The sequence below is a fragment of the Colius striatus genome, chromosome 3 (genome assembly GCF_028858725.1).
Source record: "Colius striatus isolate bColStr4 chromosome 3, bColStr4.1.hap1, whole genome shotgun sequence".
Taxonomy (NCBI): domain Eukaryota; kingdom Metazoa; phylum Chordata; class Aves; order Coliiformes; family Coliidae; genus Colius; species Colius striatus.
This window is the reverse complement of record NC_084761.1, coordinates 43,001,214-43,023,265: the sequence shown is the minus strand read 5'-3', so window position 1 is coordinate 43,023,265 and position 22,052 is coordinate 43,001,214. Positions and strand designations below refer to the sequence as shown.

The 22,052-nt window shown below is 36.7% G+C and overlaps 1 protein-coding gene across 1 annotated transcript in view; it reads right to left on the bottom strand.

The window, feature by feature from the left end:
• COL25A1 (collagen type XXV alpha 1 chain) overlaps positions 1–22,052 on the bottom strand; it is a 314,147-nt gene that overhangs the window by 148,409 nt on the left and 143,686 nt on the right. The window contains exon 3 of the mRNA XM_061993189.1: positions 140–184. Within this exon, the coding sequence (XP_061849173.1) occupies positions 140–184 (45 nt within the window). The remainder of the gene's footprint in view (positions 1–139; positions 185–22,052) is intronic.

Here is a 22,052-nt window from a genome sequence, read left to right as displayed (position 1 = left end):
ATTTTTTACCAGAAATGTTTCAGGACTCTCTTTCAGAGCACATAAGCAGCAAAACTAGACGTTACAGCATGCTAGGAACGTATCCTTACAAGAACACAGACATCAAATAACAATGGATCTTATGAATTTGAAAACTTACCAGTCTCTCCTCTTCTGCCTCGCTTACCTCTTTTCCCTGGAGGACCTAAAAATAAGATGGTGGGTTGTAACTTTTTTTCTTGAAATTATATGAAGAAGAATATTGCTTGTGTTTGGATGTAAGGGCATTAAACTGATGCATTACATGAAGACCAGGGACTTTGGTTAAGTAGGTGTAAAAGATAACGAGAATAAGATTTAGGAAGTTGAAGATAAAATTGACAGCTAAATTACTCATTATATGCTCTCAGGAAAAAAAAAGGCTGAGAAAAACTTTAGAGGTCATCCAGATCATCTGTCTTTCTTAAAGAAAAAGTTAACCACATCTAAATTACTGCATTTTCTACAGGCATATTTTCCCACCAGTACTTCACTGTTCTGACAAGTGAAAAATATTTCTTTACGTCCAATTTGCTGCACTGAAGTCCATTAATTCTTGTGCTTTTCCCCACAAACCCCAGAGAAGAAAAACTCCGAACACAACAGTGTATTGTTAGGCACTGTCTAACAATACACTGTCCCTTGCTTCCAGTTTATATCTGCTAGCCATGGCAAAACAGCTTACTCTCCATATGCATTTTGCTAAGGAATTATTTACTACTCCTTGTCCTTTCTCCACAACTAATTACATACTATAGTCAGTGTCTGCTGCTAATTATCACTGCAGTTTAATCTGCAGACATCAGTACAACATTCCTCCTTTCTTCTTGGTCACTTGAAGCAATTTGAGCTGACCATAAACACTGATGTGTAGGCAAAACTTAAAAGGTTCTTCACCAGGTAATGACTCACCTTTCAGCATATAGCAGCAAAATACTCCCATCTTGTTTTGCAGAATATTATTTATTCAACTTTGTCTCCATTATAGTTGTGTACATGCACACACAAACAGTTTCTTTTGAGAAAAGAACCAAACTTGGCAACTAAAAATCTTCAACTACAGACCAGCAAAAGGCCTGAACACCTGTAACTTCAAGGTAAACGCAACTATGAATTTTAGGAAGGGATGAAATTTGTCCAGCAAAACATATTTCCATAGAGCATTAAATATAGAGTTTAGTAGCTATGTACAGTGACAGCAAAGGGGATCCAGTTCATTTATTTCCTCTAACATCAAGCACTGATCCCTTAAGCCATTATTCTACAGTTACTAGATTTAGATATGTGTCAATCATCAAAAAATTTATTACTATTTTTATTACATGTCCATATTAACTCCACCTTTGAAGTTCAGAAAGCTACTCTGAACTTACATCAGTATTAGTGAAATCATCCCACTGCCCTTAACCTCTGTCAAGGTGGTGGCATTTGCAAACTTCCTAGAAACCAAGAGATGAGAGGTGGATATTGAAATTTCTACTGGCTTTTGAGGACCATTTGAGAAAATAATTTCTATATATTTCTCTATTTATTTATTTACTAATACCAAATAATTCATTTTAAACAATTAATATCTGATGGTTCCAGTTCACAGAAAGTCTAATGCTGACATTTAAGGTCATCATTAGATGACCTGCTACTTCCAGAAGTACATAAGCTCTCATATTTTCCTGAACAGGCTGCTTTCTCTAAATCTTAACTGCTAACATCATTTGCTGCGCCAAGAGTTTCCATTTATCTAAACCCTGAGCATTTTGCTATAATTAATTTTCCATCTGTCTACAGTTCTGTAACTTCACACTAATTGGAAGATTTGGTGAAGACTCATTGCAGCAGAAGGTGCAGTGAATAAAGTCGTAGTGAGCACAAGGTCAGCTTACAACAAATCCACAAATTTTTAGAGCTTGCACAAGATACACAACATACAACTACTTCAACCTTTCTTTCCTGGCATAAAAATCCCTCGAGAATAGCATCAAAAATGTCAATGCTGAATTTTATATAGAATATTTAAAAGTAGATTGTTTTGAACATATTTTTATATTAAAAATATAAAACTGAGAAAAAAACCAAAAGTTTTAATCTCAGTGAAGTGAGGCAGATTAATAACGATTAATGACACTGAGTAATAAGCAAAACCTAGTTTATAGCATCCAAGTTTGTCAATACATTCTTCTCCTAAGCTCACTACAGCTAGGGAGTAACAGTAAAATGTCACAATATAATTTTTTTCATTTTTAACTTAGGTTAGTTTCAAAATATTTGACACTGTTTTATTCTTCTAAAAACATTTATTAATATAATTTTTATGAATAGAAAGTTTACAAATTATCTATTTTACTGTGAGGGTGAGGGAGCAGTGGCACAGGCTGCCCAGAGCAGTTGAGTAGTCTCCTTCCTTGGAGATCTTCAAGACCTGCCTAGACATGTTCCTACATGACCTGATCTAGGTGACCCTGCTTCTGCAGGGGGGTTGGACTAGATGATCTCTAGAGGTCCCTTCCAACCCCTACCATTCCATGATTCTATGATAAACATAAAAAAATTAATACCACGGTTATTCCATCTCCATGAAGGGAATTTTGAAAATTATTTGAACTGGACTGGGGGCGGGGTGGGGGGGGGGGGATGGTATTTCCAAATACTAAAGATTCTATTACTTATCTGATTTCATCTTCTCAAGCACTAAATATCAATTGTTCAAAAGTTTGCCCTTTCTTATGTACCATAAGAAACTAGCAAACAAACACCCCATAAACACAAAAAATCCTCACACTCCCACACAATCAACTTCAGACAGGTAACAGCTTTTGACTTTGACACTTGATATTTTAACTGGAATATAAGCAATAAAAAGTAACAAGTCAATAACAAAGGGTCATAACAAAGAATTCTTCTCCACTCCTCCAAATTCCTACAAAAATTAGGGATAGACAATGCACACTTTGCCTGCATCAAGTTTTGGCTCTGTAACCTTCCCTTAATCTTCTGAAGACTAATTCTATTCTGTTAAGGGGTTAGATTCAATAATCTAGTGGCCCAAACTGGTAGAGGAAGCTATGCCTTAACAGTCAGGTCCTTCTTTAGCATTAAGGGTGTTAATAGCACAATGTACACTGGCATCACCTGTATTCTTTCATTTATTGATATAGTTACAGTAAACAAATTCTACTTTTCAAAGCAGCAGACTGAAAAAAACCCACCAAAACAAACAAACAAAAAAATCCCACAAAAAACGTATTTGCTGGATGAATAAGACCTCGAGTCCCTCTATCAGTATCCACCAGGCACATCAAAATGCTTTGTTATTTGGCAACCAGTTGATGCAGAAAGTCACTTGTCCTAATTTTGGAAAGATGTACAGTAGCATTATGAAATCAAAGGAAAAAGGATTTACTCATCTTGGGTTATACCAAACTCCAGTAGGTACTTGCTGTCCCTGAAAGTAAGAGCTCCTGCAATAAACTGCTGCACTGACCTGAAGATAACAGGAGAATTCAAAATCCTGTTCCTTGTTTTACTGACACCAAAGGCTTTGCACACATGTTGCTTGACACGCACATGTAGTTACAGTTAATGGCAATATGTACTCCATGTGTATTTTAAAAGAACAATACTTCCCTGGTCATTTGGAAGGACGTCTATTTCACATGTAGTTTACAGCAACAAAAGATTTTGCCTGTCAAGTCAGAAAAATGAATTAGCCCATCTATATTCTCAGAGTAAATCCTGAGAAACTTTGCTGCAGTTAGTAGAATTACCTCAGTATCATCAGGCATAAAATTGCCACCCCTTCTGAAATAATCTGATTGAAATATCTAGAAGCCAGACAAACGAAACCAATCAAGTCACCCAAACTATCCTTTCTGATTCAACTGTTACATTTGCAAAATAACTGCTGTTGGTTGCATTTCAAGTTCCATCACCTCAATTTTACAGCCACAGGAGCACAAGTGACAGGTAGGCAGCAGAGCAGAACAGAAGCCACTGACCCTAACATTTCGTCTTGTGAAATATGCATCTGATTGGAGGCATCTATCTTAGCATCATTTCATTAGTAGCAGACACTACTGAGGGAGTTTAAAGAATCTCATGGTCATCACTTCTAAGACAGGTAGAACTGCAGTTATACATATATACTCTTTTCTTCTGCAGTAGTTAGCATAAGCTTGAAGCATGAAAGGTAATATCCTTTCCAAAAATTCTAATATCATTTAGTATTGTAATTCTGAAATAATTCTACATCAGTGTACGCCTTTTTTCCCCTTAACCTTGCAAAATTATTGCCATAAGAAACCACGCATAACAAGCCTCACTATGTAAAACATACTTGCAGAAGTATTTGTTTCTTTTTGTCAATGGTAAATTTACAGTCTTGTAAAATCACAGGTGTCTCCTTCTACATTGTTATGAAGCTGAGAATCTTACATTCTGTACATGGATTCTAGATACCATAATGCTAACCAGCACACACATTTTTAAGATGTTCTTTTGCTTGTCTCATCTGTAGGGTGAACATACCCTATTTTTTCAGTCTCTCCATTTGAATTTCCTCCATATCATATATCATCATTACTACGATTTTTCTAAGCTTTCTCTGATTCTGCAGTGAGTCTTTTAGCATGATAGGGCTGAAACATCTCATGCTTTGTCTACAGTCCTGAGCTGTCGCTCCAACATGTTTCCTACGAATGAAGCACTAATATACATCCAGCAAAGCTGCTCTATACCAGGAATCGGTAACTGGCAATGAATAGGCTGACACAGTCTTTCCTTGCAGAGTGTGGCAAGAAGCACATCTCAACCCCTGGGTTCTCAAGCACTTTCCCAAGAGCGGGTCCTGCTTTCGAGCACTGTTGTCATTCAAAATTTCTCTAAAGGCAGTTCATTTTAATAGGAAAAGCAAAAGCCATGCACACAAGCAAAGCAAAACAAAGTTCACTTTAAATCTGAAAATTTCACTCTGAGGGAGATCTTTCCCCCTACCATTACACTGGCTCAAAATTAAATCAATGCAAAAATTTCTTAAGCAAGATTCAATGTCTTCAACTATAAAGTAGAAAAGCCTTGATAAGCAAAATGTACATAAAACTAAATTCTTGGCTACAGATAACCATTGAACACTCTTTTTTGTTTTGCATCTAATCCAGAAGTCCAAGGATACTTTCCTTCTGTAACAGCTGTACTAGAGGGTTCATGACATTTGAGCATTCCCTAAACAGTGCATAATTTCCACTTCTCTCCCTCCACTTACACTCCTCACAGGTATAGTTTTCTCACACAAATTGTACTGTTTAGTCCTGTTTAGATCCAGGCACTGGGAGTGTTTGAAGTTGGGTTTTCCATGCCCAGCCCATGGGTAGTTCATTGGGTTGAAGCTACCAGAGAGCTTCTTGAATGCTGCTGACACTGATCCCTGGGGCTAAATGCTTGAGTGCGTAAGGGATAATCTCCCTTTATTTTCTGTGCTGGCTACCAGCTCCCAGGTTAATCTGAAGACTAGGCTTATTAAATACCTCATAAAACATCAGGTATACATACCTTCTCTTAATGTCCTAATATAAGGGGGGTTATCTATACTGATATACCACACATGACCTTATGGACACAGGCAATATGTATGAGAACAAGTTGTTCTGTCTACAAATCCTCCTCCCAGTAGTTTCCATTTTTTTTTTTCTGTTTTGCTATTCTTGTTGTCATGTTCCATGAGACTGATCAGTATTCTAGCAAAGCATGACACCACCAGTTTACCTAATAGTTAAGTTTGGTTCTTACAGACTAAGGCCACTAAACTATTTTAATAAACATAAAACATTCCAAGTGCACGTGGTCACCTTTGCAAACACTGAAATAGCTGCTACCACACGTCTGATAAATATTGCCAAGGGACAGCTGAAGTATGTAGGGACAGCTATTCTATACTAGCAAGGCATGAAAGTCTTCGACCATTTCAACTTGCCATTCCACTGCATTATTATTGTGTCATATCAATACTTGGCCCTATGATGCAAAAAGCATATGCCATAACGTAAAAAAAAAAGGTTAAGCTCATTTAATTTTTTCAGATACTAATGTAGATGAAATATGAAATAGGTATCAGAATTAAATTATTCTTCAAGGTCAACAGAATTTAAATTAACTTTAGGAATCGATTTAGACACTTTTTGAGGACATGTAGCCATTTCAGATGGTACAGTAACTAACACAGTACAATTGTGGTTGTATAAAAGCAAAAGATTCCGAATTAAAAGTCCTTAAAACTCTGTGATTCAAAGTGCTTAAAGCCTAATCCTCTATCCACCTTTAAGAAGTCATGCTGTATCTCAGTGTCTCATAGTCAGCAAGAAAAGGATGGGGGAAGAAGGAGGAAGTAGAGGATGTTCAGAGTGATGGCATTTGTCTTCCCAAGTAACCGTTACACATGACGGAGGCCTGCTTCCTGGAGATGGCTGAACATCTGCCTGACAATGGGAAGCAGTTAATGAATTCCTTGTTTCGCTTTGTTTCTGTGCATGGCTTTTGCTTTACCTATTAAACTTTGTCTCACAATAGGAGTTTTCTCTTTTATACTATTCAAATTCTCTCCCCCATCCCACTGGAGGAGGAGTGAGCAAGTAGCTGTGTGGTGCTCAGTTGCTGACTAGGGTTTGGTCATGGCAGAGTGTTTGGTCGTTACCATTGTCAACGGGTTCACTCTGATCTGATGTAATCCCCAAACTCAAACCTTCCTCAAGTAATTAAAGGTGTGCAACTCTTCTTTCCCAGGGAAAAGAGTACATCTCTCCTGTGTCACAGTAGGATGAACATAGACTTAGACATATGGACCACATCAAGGCTGAAACCTCCACAGTATGTTTGAATCAAAATGGCTTTTTCTATTTCTTCCCAAGTCCTACATCAATTCTTTCCATCTACTATAACTTCCCACTAAGTTCCCCACATTCTTTTCCTTTTCTATTTCATAAATCCTCTTTCATAAGTCCTGCTCAAGCACCCACATGCTGATTAGGCATACCCTCAGTATTCCTGGGAGATGTAACACAGGTTGTTGGGCTTTACTTTGGAGTAGTTGGGATAGCTCACCTCAATGCAAACATGGGCTGTGTTAGGCAAACGAAAATGATGATTTTTCAAGACTTTGTGAAATTAGAGTGTCATCTTTTCACCCCCATATGACAATAGCAGAAGATCATATAAACCTGGTAAAAACATCAGCCAAGGTTAAACCTCAGTCTTTCACGCCAAATTATGGCTATGTGAGGCTTTATTAACAAAGAACAGGTAAAGCCAGAATATATTTCCTCTAACTTTCATTCTTAAACATCTGGTTCCATTTAAAAAGAAACTGCAACAAACTGCAGTTAATTTTAGACAAAAACATAAGCCACTGAAAACTGAGTCTCATAACGGCAAAAAAGAGGCAATACTAATAACAATATGTCAGATACTCACATCCCTTATCATAGTCAATCATGTTATTTTCGCAACAGCAGTTGTGAAAGTAAAATCACCCAAGGATCAATGATTCAGATTATTTTGAATGCTCATTATGGGTTGGGACTTTTTCTTCTATTTTCAACAAGTATTGATTTAGATTAATACAAGAGGTTTTGAAAATGTCACTTAAAGTGCTTTCAAACAGATTTTTCACTTGAAACACGACAAAACAATCTGAAGATAAAGTATGACAGATTCCAATTTTTACGCTGCTCTGCTTCAGCACCTACAGAACTACTCAGTTCTTGGAAAGGGGACGACCTTTTAAAATAGGTAAGACCTAACTTTTAAAATCTGACCAGTACTAATTACTAATACTAGTAATATGGCCTTAGACTTTATTGAGAGAGAATAAAATTTATCATTTTATGTACTATGGATACTGAGGCAGATGCTGTATGACCAAAGAGCAAGATATTTTTTAATCTGCATTTGAAATGAATCTGTAAAAGTAAATGGCTTACCAAACACACCTGTTTACAAGCTGTGGGTAAACCAAATACATGTTTAAGTGACTACAGACTTTTTCAGTATCTGTGCCTTCTTCAAACCTGCAGTGTTCTACCTTAACCTATTCATAAGCTACTCAAATTTTCCACATTTTATTGTTTTTCTACTCAGATCAAAATCAATCCTAAAATCAAAAGCAGTGACATAAACAAGTAAAATTTTGATCATATAATTTGTCGTATCAGTTTCATTTTATTTTAAAAATTTTCTCCTGCAAAGTCACTGAATAGGTTTTCTAGATTTTTAAAGATGTGGAACAACATCATCAACACCATATTCAGTTAAAACTGTACAACACAAATGAAACAAATATTTAATATCCTCAACTATCTCCACTTACATTGTGTAGTCCAGGTGTCTCCTCTTACTACAGATCTGATCCACACACTTAACTTTTAAGCCATGATTGACAAGACTTTTGTGATTATGATGACAGATTAAAGTGTTCATTGGCTTTAGAGGGTTTTTATTTCAGTTGTGACAGTAGTGTACTGAGAGACAATGAAATACAATACCACAGGATTAAACGCAGCACATAACTAGTCAGGCACTGGTACTGCAATCATCTTGGTCTAACCCACACATGCTGATCAGCCATTTAAACATAAAACCCTACCCAGAGCAAAGCATATTCCTTTCAAAGTCTTACTCACGTGCCTCCTCTCATTTCTAACATAATAAATATATCATCTGACGAGGAGCTTAGTGACAGCTGCACAAGTCAGTTCTAATTACAAAAATAATAAGTGGCTTTAAAAGGTTCAATGAGTCTCTATTGCATAACAGCACCAAAGCAGCACAATCGTTGCTTACAAGCAAAATTAACTGAATAAAAAGAATGCCAGGACTATCTTACTCCCAAACTCCAAATGTCAGTTTCTTCTTGATAATCTATAAAAGCATCTCTTTTATTGATGCACCATTCACCTACAGCAGCAAGGGAAAACAACACTGAACACAAATGCTTCAGATTATTTTGTCTGAACTAACACAGGAGGTACACAAAAGACTCAAAATAATAAAATAAGTAGTGTGTTCACTTTGGTTAATATCTTACAGCTGCCTGTGAACTTTTGTAGTGATAATGGCTCTGGTTCCTAAGGAGACACATATTCAATCTGACAGACACCAGTAAAATACTGGTGACTACATCCTGCTCCTTAGTCTCGGTTATTTCAAACGGTATACTTGCTTGAAAAAAGGTCCTCAAAGAAAGACTCGTGGGGCTACACTCACGAAATATGGCAGTGTGTCTTTGATCCACCAGACATAACTTCAGGTGAAGATGTGAGAGCACTAGATAATGACAAGTGAAAAAGGCTTCAGCAGATGCAAAACCAACCAAGACTTAGACTGTTCTTGCTATACAAGTTGCTTTCATAATTTAAGAGGACAACCAAGGAAAGTTGTACTAGTTCAGGCTTGAAGTAAGATTAAAGAAGTAATGGATGAGAGTTTATCATACTACTATAGTGACTTTTTTCACTATATATTTCCAATTACTTCTGAAGCATCAAAAATCATCTAATATAAATGTAAAGCTAAATACATGTCCCACATGTACTAAAGAGAACAAGACAATGGATGCTCTCAGCTGCTTCTCTGTGACCAGCTGTATCTTTGGTAGCTTGGAAACCATCCAATGCTGTAACTTTGTCAGCCAACTGTAACCCCATGTTGAACTTAAAGAACTTAATCCACCCTATTATTGCCTTTTCACAGGTGGAAACTGTGCCCTTTTCTTTTATCAAGGTCTTTCTTGTGACATAACAGACAGTCAAAAAAATCTAATGACTGTTCATATTCATTTATATAGATCATCCTTTACCCATACAAAGAAAATGGACTAGCAGTACAAACAAGTAAAAAAATTCCATCTTGAGCAAACCACATGGAGTTGATCCATCATTGTAGACTGCCAGACACACAAATATACATTCAGAGTCAAGTACACACATAAAAGAGCTTTCTACTTTAAGGCAACTCCAGAGGGTCTTAACAGCTTTGACTGAGGCAAATCATCCCCTGAAGCTACGAGGCTTTTATTTGGACAAGTGTTAAATTAAAAAGAAAAAAAAAACCAACCCCCAAAAAAAACCATAAAAAAACCCCAAACCAGCATCTTGAGATTTGTCTCACTCTCAAAGTAAAACCAAAGATTTTTTATGTTCTTCATAACATATTACAAAGCTAGCTGTCTTCTAACATAGTATAGTTTATGCATATTACTGTGTACATAATAGCTAAAGATCTTTATACACCAAAATTACACATCTGGTATTGTTTAATTACTTCTAACCTGTTAAAGTTTATGCTTGAAGATTATCTTCAAACTTACAGTATTTTCAGAGAGTGAAATAAAGACGTTAACAATGTCTTTCATATATCTACTACCAGTGCAGAATCAAAGCTAATTAGACTGATGTTTAAGTCAATCAACTCAGTGACAGCAGCATACTTTTCTAAATATGTTCATTCATCAGTGGGTCCTTGTGCAAGACAGTTACAAAAGAAACACTCCTCACTGTCAACAGAGCAATCTGCTTTGGCCTTCCTTCTGCAAAACACAACTCAGCTTTCCATAATCAATGAGTAGCAAAAACATTTGGAGTGAAATGAAAATAATGCAGAACAAGCTTGGAAACAGCAAGCTCTTGGCTTTTTATCCTAATAGTCAGCTGCAAGGAGCCTGGCACTTTCTATGTGAAGAGCCGTTGAAAATCTGGCTCTAAGTCTCACAACATAACCTTCAGGGAGTTGACCATAACAGAAGGCTGTTCCTTGTACAGATGTTTGAGCATAAGTTCCACTCTTAAACTGTCCAGATATGACATACTCAAGGTGTCTCAAACAGAATAAACCACTTTTTACAAATATCTTTCTTAGTGAAACTCAACAATATGACTCAGCACTACCTAAAAGAATAGGATGCTGAAAAGCACTAGGCTTACACCTAAAATACTATCCAGAGTTAATAAATTTATATGGTGTTCTACTTAAATATCCTGAAAGCAGAATTTACAGGAAGTTAAATATTAGCAGTTTGCTATGACTAAGTGTTACATTTTACTAGAGGCAGGGAAAAGCTATATTCATAATAGAATGGGAAGAGTACTTTGACAGCCAGATACTGAATCATGTAGCTATTACCTATTAAAAATAACCATTTGGTCAGGAATGGGAGGAAGGAGTGAAGCTTTCTGCCATTTGGGTCTTGATTGCCTGCAAAAATGTCATCACTGCCAGAAAATGTCCAATTTTAGCTGCTTCTTCTGCAGGGTCTATCACATCATTACTGTTAATGCGTTTGGCAGATTTACCTCATCTCATTATCACAATAGTCAAAGAAAATAATTTTTTTCTTCACTTACAGAACAATCAATAAATGCAACTAGTACCCTGTGATCATGCCCCGATTTTGGTTATTCAAGCTTTCACAAAGATGCTACCGCTTTCTCTCTTCTGAGGTTTAAAAAGAAGTAATCTCTCCTCTAAAAATGACATCCCACAAAGACAAAAGCCAGGAAATAAAGGTGCTTCTGGTGGTTTCATAAATTCCCTGAACCAAATTTCTTTCAGATTCATAAGCCAGATACTCACCTTGGCCTTGCCTAAAGCCTGTCTAAAATGACCTACAGCCAAGTCATGTTCTCTATTGAGCATCATCTCCTCCAATTTTGAAATACAGATAAGGTAATGAATACATGGGGTTGATTAGGACCTTTAACATAGAATCTACTCCCTTCCAGCCTATATAATAAAAGCTTTTCTTTCAGGGATATTCACGAAATATAAGCCCCTCTTCCTTCCTCTTCTGAAGCCACAAACTTTCTAATGCCATCTTATAAATATTACAATTTTAATACACAGCTATTATAATTTCCTTTGTAAAACAGTTGAGATCTACAGAAGAAAATGCTTAAATAAGAACCAGTTACTGTTAGTAGCAACATAACTATTAGCGTCATTGGTACACTGTCTGTCTTAAATAATACTGAGTTAACATTCCAGGGTACAATAATATACCTTTCACCATTCAATGCATCAAAAAAAAAAAGTAAGGTAAAAATATAGACCTTGGATATAAACAAGAAAGATTGTCATTGTAAATTTGTAATATTTCACATTAAGTCATTAAGTCATTTATTTCTTCATAATCTTAACCAGGACATGTGCATCCAATTTTTTTTATGTTAAAGTATGCAAATATATGCAATATATGTAAATACTTGAGGAAGAACAACTTAAAGTGGTGAAGATATTTGAAATCAGACTATTACTTCTGATTGAATATGGAAAAGAGTTTGCTAGCACTAATAAAATTGCATATGTTTGCTACCATGGAGGTTTAGGAAATCTTCATATATTTACAGTCTCTGGTTAATACAGCTTTTTCACAGCAGGACCAGCAGGGGATTAATGAAATTACCTTCCAAAGTCTTCTAAAGTGCATAAAAATTTCTAAGATTGTACTCAATGCTATCTTGGAGTTCTCCCAGACAGTAAATCTACTATACGAAAAAATCATGATGTACTGAATTATCACAGTACCAAAGTCATTTGCCCAGCATGCAATGTAAAATCCCGATCACTGAGTTTTTCATACATCTTGGAGAGCTGAAAACTTCAGTCATGACTACAAAAGCATCTTTGTCCCAGTAAGAAATTTTGCACTGTAAGAACAGTATTTTCTACCCTGTTCTACACTAGAGTCCAAGGGGCTTGCTCATTACAGTAAAGACAGAAGTATTTTCCTGTTCTTCTCCCTGCAATCTAAACAGTCCTCACAGCCTCCTGAATCCAGCACCAACTGTTGATACTCAGAATCATTCTATTTTCTGAACTAACTAATCTTTGCTTCTAGATGTTTCCTTGCTTTCCTTGAAGATGTGAGGGCATTTGTATATTCCTAGACATAAAATACTAGTAGTTTTCAGAGTGCATTTTCACAAAGAATGAAAATGCTAGCCTGTCTTCCAAAGTATGTCAATACCTTTTCCTTGTCATGACATGCTCAACACCTTCCATAGCAGTGAAGTTCATAGGCATTACTTATTTTTTTTCATAAATAACTTTCCAGTATCAGGATGCTGTTACATTTAAAAATATCAAAAACAAACAGATTGAGACTTGCAGTCTTCTTAACCTATGTTCTGCATTTTATAGAATATCATAAGTAGCTGTCAATTTCCCATCCTAACTGCCATACTATATATTGAAAACTTCCTCCAGTTAATACATGCCTGAGAGTGGGAACTATTATTTTGCAGTCTTTGAACAACATAGTGAGACTATACCAAAACTCTGAAATGAGTTTAAACTTTCTCAAAAAACACAAAAACTCTTTCAAAGCCTGAAGAGAATGTGAATAAAACGGTAATTAATTCATAATCCTGCTGTACATGTGAATATTCTGAAACTTTTCAGTATCTCTATTATCTTTGCATGAATTTGCTATTTCCCTCCTTGAGAAGCCACTCAATCTATTTTCTCTTGAGAACTTAAGCTCTCAGGATCACATAATCACTATAAAAACTATGAACTATAAAAATATGAAAAATTAACTATAAAACCACAGAAACTAAAAACTAAAACTTGAATCACTAAGTATTTACAGTTGTTACACTTTGCACATGAAAGCAGTTAATATTAGCTAAGTTCTTAGAGTAGCCAGCTACCGTAAGATCTTGGTCAAATAACAAAAGGATCTAATCCACTTTCTATTTTCCAGTGTGGATTGACTCTACTTCCTCTAATATCCAAATTAATACACTAGAAAAGTTCCGTGTTCACAAATCATAAGCTGACTCTGAAACATTTATTTATTAGGATTACTATGTGTGAGAAGAATATTACATTACTATGTCTATTACTGTTTCTGGCATACAAGGTCAACACATATGTATTTGTAACACATACTATTGATGTACTGCTCCAGCTTTCAAACCTGCATACACTCGTCTCCTCAATGTACGATTCCTACTGTATCTCAGAAGCCAACACAGCAGTCTCGAGTAAGGGATTTAAGTCCAGCTTCACAATGACAGAATTAAGAAATAAACTCATATACTGGTATGAGTATGGATCTAAATAGATCTAAACAAAAAATCTGAAAGTTAACAAAACAAAAAAACAATCTGTCAGGCATCACTCTTTTTTTTTCCAAATGACAGTTTTGAGGTCAAGGCTTCTCAAAACCCACTACTGCTAATAAAAGGACTCATGTAACAAGCACGGCAAGATCTTTAAAAGGTCATGTATAAACATCATGTACTCCAGAGCAATAGTTTCTATCAGCCCGGATAGTTTTGGCATTTTTTTACATCAATGACTTAACAGTATCACTACAGGAGGCTCAAAACCTTTTCTCAATAGTAAGATATCTTCTTCAGGAGTGCACACCATTCTGCAATAGTCACACAAACTTGCAGACTGGGATTTTATTCCTGTCTAAAGCAATGAACTCTAAAGCCATCTGCAGCTGGGCATAATGCCCATGCTGGTATAATTACAATGCTATGTCTACTTCTCATTGTTTAGGTAATGCATTTCATATCTAGGCACGTTATCTTGCTGGAGTCAATGGTATTTTTTTCTTGGAAGCAAGCTGGAACAGGACATGACTATGCCAATTTCAAATCACTGTGATGTGTTTCTACAGCCTTTTTCATAGGTAACATTATATAGCAATTTCTGCTGTGTACCCTGCCAGCACTTTATCCTGAACAGGTGCTTAGCAAACTTTCAGACTATTACAGTGCAACGCATTTGGGAAAATCAAGATATGAATAGCCAACTCTCTTGACAAAACAGCAACAGTAGCACACAAGTAGGCTGGTACATTAAGTTTAATGGGCCCCTGAACAGAATCCCACCTTATTTATTATATCAAAGATCACATGTTACATTGACAAGGGCAAAAGGGCTTTAATCTTTGAAATGACAGACAAAATTCCTTCTCAGCAATAGTGATGAACACAGAAACACCAATTCTTGCAGAAAAAAATAGATGTGGCCAAATTAAATTGTATCTATATACAAAAACCAAAATTGCTTTATATAAATAACTTTTTAGAAAAAAAAATACAGATTTCCAGAAATATAACTAACTACAATATTCCAAAGGTGAGCTCAGGAAAAACCATCAGTATTTCAAAAAAACATGAAGGAATAAACTTCCCACTACCGACCCTGCTCGCAGGGATACACTGTCAGGCATGAAAATCTCCTGAAAGAGGTTCACAATGCTGCTTCTGCCTTTGCAAAGGCCTGAAGAGTGTAGGGTCAACAAGCTGTAAAGTGAGCTACCTTCATTCACAAAGTCTTCATTGTGGAATATCCATGAAATACGCTATTAGCGCACACTCCGTCCAGCATATCCTGGAAGGAGACATTTCCAGATAATTCATTTGTGCTATGTGATTCTGGGAAGGTTGTAAAAACCTCTTCAGGCATCAGTGTCTTTCTGAATGAAAGAGGTAGAACCACTTCAAACTCTGGATAACACTGATAAAAGTGATGTGTGCATAGGAACTTTATATCACTGATCAACACACTGTAAAACAGCAAACTATTACTAGTTCCCCATTATTGTGTGTCCGGCAATCCCATTTTAGCAAAACGGATTGTAGATAAAATCATGATACCTTCATGGATCTTTTAAGGAGCTAGTTAAATGTCCCACTAGAATTTCTCAGGCACTGACAGAGCATTATTTGAGCGCCACAAACAGATTGAATAATAGGTCCAGTGACACAGTATGTTGCATTGTGTTGGTCAGCAGGGGTGGAGGCAAGAAAAGGGTTACCAGACAGTGAGTAATAGAACACCTGCTGTCACCTATACACTGCTATACAGTTTCATCACTGACAGCATCAGAGTGTGAGTAATGCTGCAGGCCAAATATGGACCTGTCCATCAACCTCCTGGTGTTTGGACAAAATGTCCTCAGAAGCTGATGTAGCAACAACATTCAAGAAATGCAGGAATCATGGCTGGATCCCAGCCACACAGCAATGGCATTAGTGATTCATGCTGTGGGTATTATTCTTAAATTCTATTAAACCTTTTATTGTATGAGAGTCATACATGGAGTCAATATGGCCCCTCAGGACTACTCAAAATCTTCTTCACTTTTAACGCTTTTCAGCACTGAAAAGAATTTGAACTGGTATCTCTAAATTAAAGCATGAGGACAGACAGAAGTGCTGCAAAGCAGGCAGACGTTCTGTCTCACTAATGCTGACCCGGTCCACTGCCATGTGCAGACCTGCTGTACTACTCTGGATCCACCCACCAAGCTATAATTTGCACAGGTGCAGGACATGACTTCAGACTAAATAAGGGTCATTCATTTGTCATTCACAAGTGTGGTGAAGACCTAGAGGCTCTCTTCTGTACTTTGCCTCCTCAGCATCTCAAAAGAAGTAAAGAGAAATATTTATACATACCTGCAGACAAGGATTGCAGGAGTTATATTCTCAGTCCCACTAAAATCAATAGTGTTGAATTTTCTCTCTTCCCTTAACATACCATAGTCCAGAAGAAAAAAATTTCTAGTCACGACTCTTCAAGTTTCCATCTGAATCTGTATCAGCAATTCTGGCTCCTTCTAAATTCATCTTTATTCCAGGATAACTTCCATCTATTTTTTTTTTAAGCATATGATCTGCAGAATTTCTAGTACATGCTCCAAAAAGGTCAAACAACTCTACATATGTTTCCTAAATCATCATATGTATCAAAAAGCTGAGAATCAGAAGAGGTATGTGCAAATGTTTGTTTATCAGAGAGACATATAGTTTCATAATTATACTGGAATTATATGTTTATATTGGGTTAGGAAATGTATGTGCATACTGTGGTGTTCATATCATTATTACACACTTAAAACTAATGGAATCTCTGTCTATGAGCAAGAAGTTCCCTGAGAAACTGACTTTATAGGCTGGCAGCACAGTGCTAGTCAACTCTGATATATGATATTTTGTTCTCTATAAAGGATTTCAGACAAGTGAAACTAAATCAATAGCTACTGTTCTCTGATGTTCTGTAGGTTCTTGAGCCAATTTAGAGTTTCTGCCCTACCTAAAAAGAACAAAAACTTTAAAAATATTAAAAAACCCTCAAAATTTATCTAAGTGACTGGAAAACACAAAACTGCCTTTCAATGTTACCCTCTAAGCAAAAGAACATGGCTTTTTTAGGCACCATTTCCCTTTGCTAGAACTCAGTCACTGGGGTAGTACTATATTTCAGGCCAAGACATTTGGGAAGGAAAAAGCTTCTACAAAATGCCTCTGAAAATCCAATCTCTGATCACTCAATTACTTGAGCTCAGCTGTGGCTCCCTTCTATGTGAGGACAAAGTGCTTGGCATGGAGATAGTGGGAAGATCAGAACCAGAGATGGGCATTGCAGAGTACTCTTTTTATTACCATATCCATAACTACAGGACTCCTGTATCACCAAATATGTGGACACACACAGCATCTCACTGCAAGGGATGCCATTAGCCTGTCTGGTTAATACTCTGCCTAGAACTCTCGCTTTTACAATACACAACATCGGGTGTGTCGTACCCAAGGCATCGCGTAGATAAACAAGACTTGAATAAATCTGTCCAGCTCAAACTGACTAGATTAATCTAGCATGTGCTGGACAGCAGAAGTAACATTTCTTATAACCTACAGGTGGGAGGGCAGAGAGTGATAGAAACCACAATAGCAATCACTAAATAGCCTCAAGGAAGGAAGAAGTGAGAGAGATTGGCCTGGGGCTACATAACTACGACAATTAACTATTTATTACTGTCTACGTTAGATAAGACAATGGTCTCAGGGCAGGCAGGAGGACCAGGGAAGAAATAAAATACATAGATGTCATAAACCTTGTGGAAGCTGCAGCCTGATGAGCTCAACTGCTACATGTAGTAGCCAAGCTGTCATCCACACATCTTGCATGACAGCTGGTTGAGTAAGCATCACATTCCCCCACCACGGGATAGGTCTGAACCACAGGACAGAAGCTGTGACTTGTGTTTGAGGAGTAAGAATCACTTTTGACCCACTGTATCTGTCTTGCCAAATAAATTTTAGATAATGTGTCAACATGGAGTGTGGATCTGTTCCAGTGGCAATCTCACTTGATCTCCCACCACTATTTCTGTGTGTTAGTATCAGCTCAGTGTATTGCTAAATACAGTCGTATGAAGATTTGTAACAATTTCAGAAAAGTTCTTAAAAGCATTACGATACCAAGAATAAAAATGAATGGGAAAAAAATGTATTTCAATGACTTTATTTTAAAAAAAAAACCAAGCAAATAAAGTTTGCAATTCAACACACAAATATCACATTCTCTTTTAGAAAGATTCATGACAAAAAAAAAATCTTAAAATCTAAAGCCCTGTGCCTTACGTCTGAAAACATGCCAGGCATTTGGTCTTGCAAACAAAAATTACCATTAAATGACAGAAATGACTTGTGGAGAAAGTTAGAATATTTTTTAACTAAATTATTTCTCTTGAACAAGGAAGTCTTTTTGCATTTATATAAAGCAAGCTTTCTAGACAGACAAGGAAGAACACATAAGAGTGTTGTTAAGCTTTTTCCAAGGTTGATAAAGCCTTTGATAATTTATTCATAAATGTTTAATCTGGGGCTTTAATCTTCAAACAGCTTCTTAGCTAACAGATTTGCTTTATTTCTCTTCCATATTCTGTTCTCACATAATTAATTTCTAGTTTTGCAAGTGATTCTCTGTATTGATTAGTCCAGCATGGAACATGTCCATCATTCAAACTTAACTATGCTTATCAGAAATTAGCAAAAACTAGTAGTGAAAAAAGACTCCAACCACTCATGTTGTTTACTTAGTTTAAATATAAAGGTACACGTCTGGTCGAAAAGGCAACCACTAAAATATAGGCCTTTCAACTACTGAAATGCAAATGAACACTTTCCTTCATCTCTAGTTTGTTGCAAGTGTTAGTGCAATGGCAATTTATTTCTAAGTGTTACAAAAAATACTTTACTTGTCATTTTCATTTCAAATACTAACACTTCAGTTTGAATGTCCAAATGAATGTGCTGGACTAAAATTACACTTGAAAGTTTATTTTCTCAATCAACATCTTTTGAGCTTATAAAAATAACTGCACTATAATGAGTGATTATTTTCAATTGAGTTTGAGGTACTGAGTGATTAAGGTTGAATGATGCAGACAGACAGAGAACAGGATTCCTGAGCTCCTGAAAATCAATGCATGTGGCAGTGTTTCTCAAATAATTGTTTTTAACATCTTAGACAAAAAATTGAGTACAAATAATTTCTGTAACTGCATGGACCAGCATGCAGACTCATTTCCTCACTTTTTAATATTATCCTAGACTCATAGAATTATAGACTGTGAAAAAAAGGGGGAAAAAATTCAATTGCAGTATACAATTATAAAAGGCTTAGGAAGAGATGAAGAGCTTTCAAAAACAGATAATGTCACTTCTGAGAGCAATAAATTATTTTAGGGTCAACTATGTCAACTTTTCACAGCTGAAGTATAATGTGGAGCAGAGAACTCAATCCACCTTTTGTAACAAATGGCAATTCTTTGGCTAAAACAGTCATTTAACCAATTTCTTTCTTTAGAAATCGATGCAGTTGAATTAGTAACAATCTGAAACAGGCTGATGCTTTTCAACACTTATCTTGAATAGTCTGACACTAACCTTGCATGTACAAGTGGAGTAAAAGATTTTCCAAGGACATTGCTCTGCTGTTCAATATCTTAGACAAGAAATGAGCCCCAAATCTGAACACTTGTTAACGTCATTGAAAGCCTTCACCTGGATGTCAACAGTGCACCAAGAGGAACTTTGGATATCACTTACATTCCTGTGCTTCAAAAACACCTCTTGTTAGTCAGTCTCTGGAAAATCAAGAGTTAAATGTGAAGAAGAGAATAGGCATGCATCCAGAATATTATAAAGATATAAGTGATTTTGGCAAACTACTTGATAGGAAGGTGGCTTATTCCAAGATAAAAACCACAAAACCCAAAAATGCATATCTAGAGGATGTTTTCAAAAAAGAGAACAAAATACTACATTTTATGAAAATAGGGGTGTTTTTTCATTTTACGATGCAAATCTCCTCTTACATATTACTATATCCTGCGTTCTAACATTTTTTTAGTGATAAAACAGTTAATCTATCCAAATTACTTTTGCATAGGTTCAAGTTATGTAAAAGACTCCATTAGGAAATTCTCTGCGCACAGTCTCATAATCTGGATTTCAATTCTTTTCTCATTCCAGTCAAAAAGCAAACATAGTGATTAAAAGCTCCTAGCAATAATGGGAACCTATACCCTCTAATTTTTCCTGAGGGGTTTGCAGAATCTGCGGGAATGAAAGAATGATGTGATTGCATGGAATAAAGTGAATTATACTTCATTATAGTTCAACACAAACACCTATTGAGAGGTGAACTTGGTTATCTAGGAGTACTAGCTAAATTTTTTAAACCAGGATTGGATTTTCCCAATTTACCGTCACTGCATATCTTTTGCATTATCATCAAGACTCACTATTTGTTTCATACAAAGAGCAACTCCTCCACCTCACGTTGTTGGCCTGTCTTTCCTAAAAGGGACATAGCCATCCGTGATCATATTCCAGTCATGTGAGCTGTCCCATCATGTCTCTGCAATAGCGACCAGATCATAGCCCCTTGCCAGAACACAGAATTCCAGCTCCTCCTGTTTATTCCCCATACTGCATGCATTGGTGTACAGGCATCTCAAGAAGGAAGCCAGTTGTGTAGGATTTACAGTGGCACTGGCTTGTCACCCTTAGGCTCAAATCTAGTGGGCCTGGTTTTAACCCCTTCCCTCTTCAAAACTAGTTTAAAGCCCTTTCTATAAGCCTTACTAATTCACTCTCAAGGATCCTTCTCCCTTTTTGAGACAGATGAACTCTAGCCCAGGCATCATGAAAATTTCACTATGGTCAAAAAACCCAAAGTTGTGTTGGTGGCACCAGCCTCTGAGTCACTCGTTAATCGGGTGGGTTTTCCTTATTGGTTCAGTATTTCCCTCTGCCATGAGAGGTAGGGAGGAGAACACTACTTATGCTCCCGAGCCATCTAGCATTCTCCCCAGTGCCCTGAAGTCCTTTTCAATAGCTTTTGAACGTCTCTCTGTAACCTCTTCAGTACCAACCTGCATTACCAACAGTGGATAATATTCAGTTGTCCATACTAGAACAGGGAGGATCCTGGCAACATGTCTAACCTGAGACCCAGGGAAGCAGCAGATCTCTCTGTGGGAATGGGTCTGGTCAACATATGGGGCCTTCAGTTCCCTTCAGAATGGAATCACCTACAAACATTTCTTTAATACTAAGAAGCTTTCCCCATCTGATATAAAAAAAAAAAAAAAAGGCTGACAAGGTGCACTGCTATCAGAACAGGGAACCATTAATTCAGACAAAGGGTGCTTAGAATAGAAAATTTTACCCTTTCCTGAGTGCACTGTAGTCACTACAGAGATAATTTATATTAAAAAGGGTCAATTTCTAAAGTCATGTCAGAAGACCAGTACTGAAAAACACAAAATAATTGATATCAGCACTATATTTTACTGTAATTCAAAAACTGTTTAATACACAATTTTCCATTTGTTACTCTGAAATATTTCCTCTAAACTGAGACCATAGTCGGATTATCCTTCCCCCCCATCACCAAGTAAAACTCAACTGCTACCTGGCTCTTTGCTGATGAGTGACATCCATCCTTTGTGAGTGACATTCACCCTTTCTGAAGCTCCGACAGTCCCACAGATCACTGTCAATCAACTGAACTAGTAAACATGATCATGTTTTTATACAACTTGAAGATGACTCAGCAAACAGTCTACCTACAACCTTCCAGCTAGACAGCCAAACCAAAGCTTCAGTGAGGTGCAGCTAATCATCCATACATCAGCATATTAACAAGTCTCCCCAGCAGAGTGGGCTGAACTCCCA